This window comes from Helianthus annuus, chromosome 14 (genome assembly GCF_002127325.2).
Source record: "Helianthus annuus cultivar XRQ/B chromosome 14, HanXRQr2.0-SUNRISE, whole genome shotgun sequence".
In the NCBI taxonomy this organism is placed as follows: Eukaryota; Viridiplantae; Streptophyta; class Magnoliopsida; order Asterales; family Asteraceae; genus Helianthus; species Helianthus annuus.
In genome coordinates, this window is record NC_035446.2 from 149603584 (window position 1) to 149612900 (window position 9317).

A 9317-nucleotide genomic window follows, 5' to 3' on the forward strand; every position below is an offset into this window, starting at 1 on the left:
CACATGAGTAAAACTTAATTACGCATGTTATATGCATAATCATGCACGTTATTTAGTGGTTGCGTACGCTTTGTACGTTAAGAGACTTTTGTATTTTATATCTTTTTTTCTATATATATGTGTATCGCTCATTTAAAATTAAAATATCATATGTATCAAATTTATTAACAACAATTCATAATATTTTATTATTCTCAAAAATATAAATTTCATATTGCCCAATTTTAACTCATTTTCTACTATTTTTACTATATAAACTTATTGTGATTTCAACATTTCTTCAGCAATTTATAGCAACTTTTTTCTTATTTTTTAAATCAAAAGCATTTGAAATTTAGTAAAAACTACTATGAATCATAGAAAAAAAAACTATGAAATCTCATTAAAAATCAGAATAAAAATTTGTTGGAAATCGAAGTAAATTTCTATAGATAAACATTTGTTTTTATTATGATCATATTAAATAATAATAATAATAATATTAATTTTAAACAAAAAAATAGATAAGAATATAAACGATTATTTTTATTAAAATCATATTAATTAATAATAATATTTTTTAACAAAAATTTAGTTAAGAATAAATAAAAATTTAGTTAAGGATAAATAATTAACAAAGTAAAATGTTATAATAAGTAAATAGTACATTAAAGTTCATTTTTAAAAGATAAATTTTGACGACTGTATGTGTTAACATATAACATTATATTTTATTAAACACGTGCAATATACAAGTTTTTTTAAAGATATATATTTTTTATTTATTATATACAATTACACTTATGCAAAATAAAAAAAACAAAGTAAAATCTTCATATACTAATAAATGAAAATCTTTTTTGTACACGTGTCACTTTCTGGTGCTTTCTCACCTTATTTTCCTATTTATCTCTCATATTAAATAATAATAATAATAATTTTAAACAAAAATATTAGATAAGAATAAATATTTAGATAAAGATAAACATTTTTTTATTATGATCATATTAAATAATAATAATAGTAATAATAATAATAATAATAATTTTAAACAAAAAATTAGATAAGAATATAAACGATTATTTTTATTATGATCATATTAATTAATAATAATATTTTTTTAACAAAAATTTAGTTAAGAATAAATATTTAACAAAGTAAAATGTTATAATAAGTAAATAGTACATTAAAGTTCATTTTTAAAAGATAAATTTTGACGACTGTATGTGTTAACATATAACATTATATTTTATTAAACACGTACAATATACAAGTTTTTTTAAAGATATATCTTTTTTATTTATTATATACAATTACACTTATGCAAAATTAAAAAAAAAACAAAGTAAAATGTTATAATATAAGTAAATAGCACATCAATGTTCACTTTTAAATAATAAATCCTGATGACTGTTTGTATTAACATATGACATTATATTTTATTCAATATGTACAATATATGAGTTTTTTTAAATATATCTTTTTATTATTTTATTATATAAAATTCTATTTATGCAACCCGTGTAATACACGGGGTTTTAACCTAGTAATTATAATATTATATATAAAAAGTGTTAAAACTACTCTTAACATATATGCAATCATAGAAATACATATAATGAGTAACAAGTTTACTCTTAAATAGTGTTAAATATATAAATATATGAGTAAAATGTTTGTTTATTAGAAGTTCTAATAATTCTATAATTATTTAGAGTTCAAAAATGAATATACTATAAAGGTTAAACACAAACGATTGTTAGCGTACAAAGTGTAAAAAGTATTTTACACGGTGAGTGATTTTTCTTCATGCATATTTTTGATGCGTAATTTTGGTTTTCTTCAAGCGTATTTTATTTGTTATATCATTCATGCGTAATTTTAAAATTCTTCCTGCGTAATTACTTTGTACCCTTTGTATGCTAAAAGTTCTTTGTATAGTAAATTACCCATATATATGTGTGTATATATAATATTTAAAAAGTTCGTTGGCATTTTTATAATATTTTGAATCTAGTTTAAATATATAAGATACTTAAAAAGTTTCCAAAGAGGCATATGAAATTCTTCATTTATGATAGAATTGTACATGTGTTGCATATTTTGAAGAAAAAAATCACTAAATAAGTTATAACCACCCGTCATTATATATGATATAATGTAATATAATTTTGTTAAAACGGTATAAAGTCATTCGTGTGAAAATATCACCACTAAAAAAACTTTATAGTAGATTCTATGGCTAAAAGGTGGTTCTTGATGAGTTTTTGTTTTTCATTATTTTTTTATTTTATATCTTATTTGAGCCTAAATTATATATATTATGTGTGTGATTACACATCATTGTATTTAAAGTAGAAGGATAAAGAAAACCTTGTAATCAAATGGTTGGATTGCTTTTGTTGTCCCAGTTCAAAAAGACTGAATTACAATACTTGTTCTTTATATAATACCCCAAATTATAGAGTGAGTTTTCTAAACTTTTAACTTTCAGTTAAAGTTCTTTATTTGAAAATTTATAACGTTATTTGTCCTTAATTTACATTGTCCTAAACAGTGCCATGAAAATAATGGGAAAAATCGGATTCGGTGTAGGGTGGGCCTGTGTTCAGGGCCCAAATGAATATAGGGCCCGAAAATTTTTTTAACTATATATATATATATATATATATATATATATATATATATATAAAATCTAGATGTTTTTATAAATAAGGGCCTTTGTATAAAAGTCTAAAACTCAATTAATAGTTTTATAAATAAGGTTCAAAGTTTTATAAACCCAATTAACAAGCCCACCCACAAGACACAACTGGCTAATAAACAAAAGTTTTTCAAAATTATAACTCAATTGTCATGTGAGAAAACAGAACGTTAATTTGGGGCCTAGGGGATTCCTGTTCAGTCGTTCATCATCATCAGACGACAGACATCAGACGACGATTCATCATCATCGCAGCAGAGGAGGATTTATAGTGCGAAATCGGGTGAGAAATCAAGGATATCATCATCATCATCATCATCATCATCATCGACGCAGGAGGTGTTTCAAAGGGCGAATCCAGGGTTTTGTGGGGTGGATAATTTTGAGATTAAGGTATAAAATTCTTATAATTCTTTTTTTTTTATTTTAAAGTTCTTATAATTCTATTTTTGTTAATTGCTTTTATCAATTTCATAAAAATTATCGTTGTATTTATATATTTGATTGAATGATTGACGATTTTATATTATATGAAGATTTGCGAATAGGGCTCAAATTTTTTATCTCGAATATAGCCAATTTTTTTTTCTTTTTTTTTTTTGATTTTCGGAGACAGCCCTAGTCCTAAATTTACATTGACTTTCATATGGTTTATGTGTTCACTCATCATATATGCATGTCAAGTGAGGGCATATAGGTAATACATATTGTAACATTGTTGACTTGCATTACTCATTTATTTATGGATTAATTGAACTACAGCTAATAAAATTATGCTCATTTGAAAAACAAAAAACACCAAGAAATCTAGCATTCATAATCCATCAAATTTGGGGAAAATACGTGATTCGATGGAGCAACAAGTGTTAAAAAGGGCGAGCAAGAGAACATTAGATGACACACCAAGGTGAAGCTGAGAAGCCAAAACAGCAATGGTGCAGTGGAGCTACGAACTCATAACTCATCTCAGGTGTGTTTCAGACCTGACTGAAAACATCACCGAAATCAGTGAGAAAAGAGAGATGAAGAGAGGAAGACCGACGACGATGGCCATGAAAGCTAATTCTGGGTGGTGGTTGATGTGTGGCGGTGGCGGTTGTTGATGGTGGATGATGTGTTGAAGCAGTGGCACTAGAGATGATTGTGATGATTCCAAGTGTTGCCTAATGTACAACGGTAGAGGAGCTTGAGATGGTGGTGGAGCGTGAGACAGTGGCTAAAAATCGATGGGATTTTTGTGTGTAGGAAAAGTGTGTGGGGAATGTTGGACTTTAATTTTCTAAGTCTTGTTGATCAGGTTTGAAAGAGAAGATACGGGTCAGAAATGTAATTAGTTAATAGATAAGTTTATGTTATGTTTAGATTGGTTAAGTTGGTATAAGGATTAGAAGCGACAAGTTAGAAAGATTATAACCTACAAGTGAAGGGATGCGATGTATCAGAATAGATACGTCCATTAGAAGAGGCGGCAAATCAAGTGGACATGTCTATTGGAAGTAAGAGTCGTGATGATTCACCAAGAGACGCAATGGTTTTGACACACCTCTTCAGTATGTATAAATAGATTAGGGTTTTCAGTTTGTTATTGTTCCTTGAAACAATCAGATTCAATTGTTCAGTTTATTAATACGATTATGTATTAGGGTTAATCCCTTTCTTCTTGTTCTTGTTCGATTGTTATTTTGTTCTTGATTGATGGGTTGAATTCGTAGTTTTCTGGGATCTATAGAGAAGGGGTTTAAACGTAGGTTAAGGCTGAAAGGCTAAAGGATGAAGGAATAAGGGGGAATTACTTAAATGGCCCTTATGTAATATACACATGAGATGACTTAACCGAGTGAAAGTCATAACTTTAAAGGATCAAATCCATAATTTAAAGTATCATAAAAGAAAGAAAAAATGTAATTTAGATTTCAAATAAAAAATAAAAGTCGTAATTCTCTTGTTTTTTACTATTAGCAACTTGATGGTTTGTTGACTTAAATTAGGTGGTTAACAGGTAAATAGTTGAGAAAACTATAAAAGTTTTGATGTGAAGATTTAATATATTTTTTATTTCTTGTGTTTCTATAAAGGTAAGCATGCATTATGATATTAGCTTCGATTATTTTTTCTTTCGAAAAGGAATTTTCTTTTATTCGAAAAATTAAAAGCATTTAAGTTTTTTATTAAAATAAAACTTAATTTATAACTATCTTCACTCAAGGGTTGGTCATGAGTTGGTGGGAGTTTTGGTTGTTCACCTTGCACATTGATATAGATGAGGACCAAATAAATTATCATGTGAATGAAGGCTTCTTTCAAATTAAAGGACTAATAATGTCGAACATGTATGAAGGCTTCTATCAAATTTAAGGACTAATAATGTTGAACATGTGAATGAAGGCTTCTTTCAAATTTAAGGACTAATAATGTTGAACATACATAATACAAGGATTGTTTTAGTACTTTCTATATTTACAAACTTCCCCTTTCCACACAGGAAAGTGTAATCAAAGACAGACCTTTGTTCTTTCAAGTCCCAACATTATCTCTCTCACTGCCCCCCATTAATCTTAATTCTCTCTCTCTCTCTCTCTCTCTCTCTCTCTCTCTCTCTCATGAAGCATGTATCTGCATAGTTTGGTCACATCTAAGAGAGCTAGTGATATCTTGTCTATCTAATATTTTAATCTGAGGAGGAGCTTTAAATACTTGAGCCTTGATCATTTGCCTTAACATCTCCTTTTAGCTTTGGTGTTTTTGTTCAGTCTTCAACTTTTCACCTTTTTTGATCATCTCTCTCTCTTCATATAACCCTAGCTCACCTGTTCATCTGATCTTTGCATCCCACCTTTTGCAAACATGAGCAGCAATCACCCCTACTCATCCACTTACTTCAATGGATCCAGTTGGTTCAATCTGAATTACCCTAACCCTAACTATCACTATTTGTCTCCTCCCCCCCTTACGTATTCAAGTTTCACTCACTACTATGACTATCAACCCTCAGTACCCTCACCACCATCTCCACCCCTCAGGGAAGCTCTTCCTCTCCTGAGTTTAAGTCCAACAAGAAGACTATCAAACCAAGATAGTGATTATAGTACTACTAATGATGCATCTTGTACAACCACCATGGAAGTGGATGATCACAAGAACAAGATTGCAGTTGCTACTGATACTCTTGCTGTTGTTGATGATGCTGATCATGGTCATGATCATGATCATGAGACTGTGACTGTAGCTCTTCATCTGGGCCTACCAAGCCCAAGCTTTTCTGAAGCTGATCTCATCCCAAGGCTCTCAACAAATTTAAACAACAATAATATTGTTACAGAAGAAGCTAATGATCATCTTAAACAAGTGGAGGAGGAAGAAGGTAGCAACAGCAATGGGTATCTTGCAAGTGCACTCAACAAAGGTCAGTATTGGATCCCTACTCCAGCTCAGATTCTGATTGGACCAACTCAGTTCTCCTGCCCTCTCTGCTTCAAAACCTTCAACAGATACAATAACATGCAGGTATTATTATTACCCTAAAAGCTCTCATATACAATTATTGAACTTTTATTATTTCCTTTGAATCTCTCTTTTGTCACAAAAAGAAAAAGAAAAAGCCAAAACCCATATTCTTCTTTCCAAGAACACTTCTTTTCTTGCCAGTTTCAAGTCTCTTTTGTATTTTGAAAGAAAGTATGTATGTACATGTATGTATAAATTATAATATTGGGTTTTTTAGGGTTAGGGTTAGTTAGTTATCTCTTTTTCTTCACTTTCAGTTTCAAAAAATCTTTATTGTATATATATAGAGAGAGCATTAACTAATCCTTAGTCCCATGAACTTTTTCTTTCATCTCTGCATGATTTGTGGGTTTTTGAACAAATCAAGACTTTTGCTTTCATATCTGTAAAAAACAATTTCTTCTTTTTCTGTGATTGAACAAGACAAGGATTATGCTTTCTGTTCCTTGGAGTTTGTATTCTTCCTTTTCTCTTTTCTTGAAATCATCAGCAGTTTTTCAAACCTGAAAACTTTCTCTTGTTCTATGCATATCATCTCTCTGCTCCACAAAAGATACATATATGATCTTAATGATATATGAACATGTAAAAAGAAAAAGAAGCCTTCTTTTCTTTTCATCTACCTGCATGTCCTGACCACTTAATTAGATTTAACCCAAATGTAAATTCCCACCCATAAAACTCAACATAACCTACTTTTGCGGTTGGGAGATTCTATGGTATAAAGCTAGCCATTACAAAACCCAAATATGTTTGCAGCCTTTAAGTTCTTTTTGTACTGTTTTTTCAATATCCTTCTTATACAAAATGTCTTTCTTTACTTACATTTATTGTGGTAGCAGTAGATAAATATTGCTTGTAACTAAAAAGAAAGCAGTTCTTTATGTTAAAAACCTAACAGAGAGACACAGGATGAATTTAGAGAGCACCTATAAAACCAACAGTTACTAGTGGACCCAAATTTGTAAAGTCATAATCCATGTAGTCAAGAAAATCTCATGTACTACCTATAGCTAGCCACCTAAAGAGATGCAATTACAAAATTTTAGTCCCCAATGCATTTATTATGACCCTAGATTTGTGTGGCTTTTATTGGTGATAATTCAGTACTAAATTGCAAATATTGTTCCAAAGATGATACACAAAAGGTTTGCCTTCGTCCGACACTCTAAAACCTACAGTTGAGTGAGATTTTACTGAGTGCGTTTGATTTATTTCGTTGTGCTCGTTTTATTATATATTTTGGTAAATAAATCTAGTGTTGTACTATTAATGTATCATATGATATGAAATCTTATAGTGAATTAATGTTATGCCTTAATCACTGATTCGCTTATCGGAATATAGATGCATATGTGGGGGCATGGATCACAATACAGGAGAGGCCCAGAATCCCTAAGGGGAACACAACCAACAGCCATGCTAAGGCTACCGTGCTACTGCTGTGCACCGGGGTGTCGAAACAACATAGACCACCCGCGGGCTAAACCGCTCAAAGATTTCAGAACCCTTCAGACACATTACAAAAGGAAGCATGGGATCAAGCCGTTTATGTGCCGAAAATGTGGGAAGGCGTTTGCGGTTAGGGGCGATTGGCGCACCCACGAAAAGAACTGTGGGAAACTTTGGTATTGCAGCTGTGGATCAGATTTTAAACACAAGAGGTCTTTGAAAGATCATATAAAGGCCTTTGGGAATGGGCATGCAGCTTATGGGATTGATGATTGTTGCTTTGAATTAGAAGACGAAGAAGCTGCTTCTGAGATTGAACAAGACATTGAATCATCTCATTGTGATAATTAATCAAAAGTTGTCTCGAGATTTACTGTTTTAAGTGATTATATCAGAATCACTTTTGACGGTCCCTCTTTGATTTTCTTGCATTATCGGTTGCTTTTTTTGTTTCAACCTTTTCTTTTTTACTTGTTCTTGTTTAGTTTTTATTTTTCTTTATATTTTCATGAGACTTTAATTTGAATCAAGATATGTATATTCCATCTCTTTCAAGTTATAATTCCCTTTTCTTCTATGATTCTGGGTACAAGTTTCTTAGTTTTTATGCATGGTTTATATTGGAGTAATGCCTTTCATGCCAGGTCTTTTAACTGACGCAAATAAATGTCATAATCCAACAGAAGCATACATGTTCAAAACCTTTTAAAACAATCTAAAATAAAAAATTGCAAAATATTCATTTATGTACTATTCGTTCATAAGTTTAATTTTACTTTTTTGTTTTTTTACATAGTTATTCTGTATAGTCTACTAGATTGATACGACATCATCAATAACACTTTTTTTTCACATAATTCTTTGGTGGGTTTAAATTAGGTAAAGTGGCAAAAATGATATATATCAAAAGGTTGAGTGGATTTTGGGAATTTTATGTATTAACTTCTGGTAGATAATATATGTCATGTGTGTAGTATGATTTTGACCATAGTTATGAGAAGAGAAAAAAAAGATGCAGAACAGAAGGAAAAACAAATCAATTCACTTTAATGATATAAGTTGTTTTTGAAAAGTGATTAAAACAGGATGCATGTTTATAAAAGAATTGAAGTAAAGAGCCAATAAATAATATTTAACAGGGAAACTAGAATAGAAATTCAAATCTTTTATTTAGATCCCATAAAAAGTAAATTAATATTACTATTTAGTACGAAATTTAGGAGTAATATTGCCGTACAAACGACATTTAATACGAAATTTACAGTGTTTTAATGAAATATCAACAAAAGTGTATAGTCATGATCAAGGGGTGGTGAACCATTAGAAATGATAAAGCCTTTAAACACCCTTAAGATTCAAGTCACACAACACCAGTGAATTTGCCATTAGAAAAAAGTAAAAAAATTCGCTAGTGAAGTCCAGCTATTGAAACCAGTTTATATATAAGTTCTTCAAATACAAATTCGCTTCTGTGTATATCAAATACATGAAAGAATGGCGAATATATGGTGAATGGTTATTACATTATAGGTTATCTGATTAAGCTATATATATAATCAAACTAACAAATAAAAATCTCATTCTTGTTTTGGTAAAGAGCTTTCATATTTTTTTTTTTACTTTTTGGAACAGCAGTAGGTGATTTTGTTTAATAACAATAACGTATCAGCAAGTAAGT

General features: G+C 30.0%; 1 protein-coding gene across 1 annotated transcript; it reads left to right on the plus strand.

Moving 5' to 3' along the window:
* The first annotated feature begins 5173 nt into the window (after positions 1 to 5173).
* On the plus strand, positions 5174 to 8214 carry LOC110904323 (zinc finger protein WIP2). The gene is made up of 2 exons (XM_022150170.2): positions 5174 to 6187; positions 7535 to 8214. Exons 1-2 carry the CDS (start codon positions 5528 to 5530, stop codon positions 7988 to 7990), a joined length of 1116 nt encoding a protein of 371 aa, XP_022005862.1. The 5' UTR covers positions 5174 to 5527; the 3' UTR covers positions 7991 to 8214.
* The last annotated feature ends 1103 nt before the right edge of the window (positions 8215 to 9317 follow it).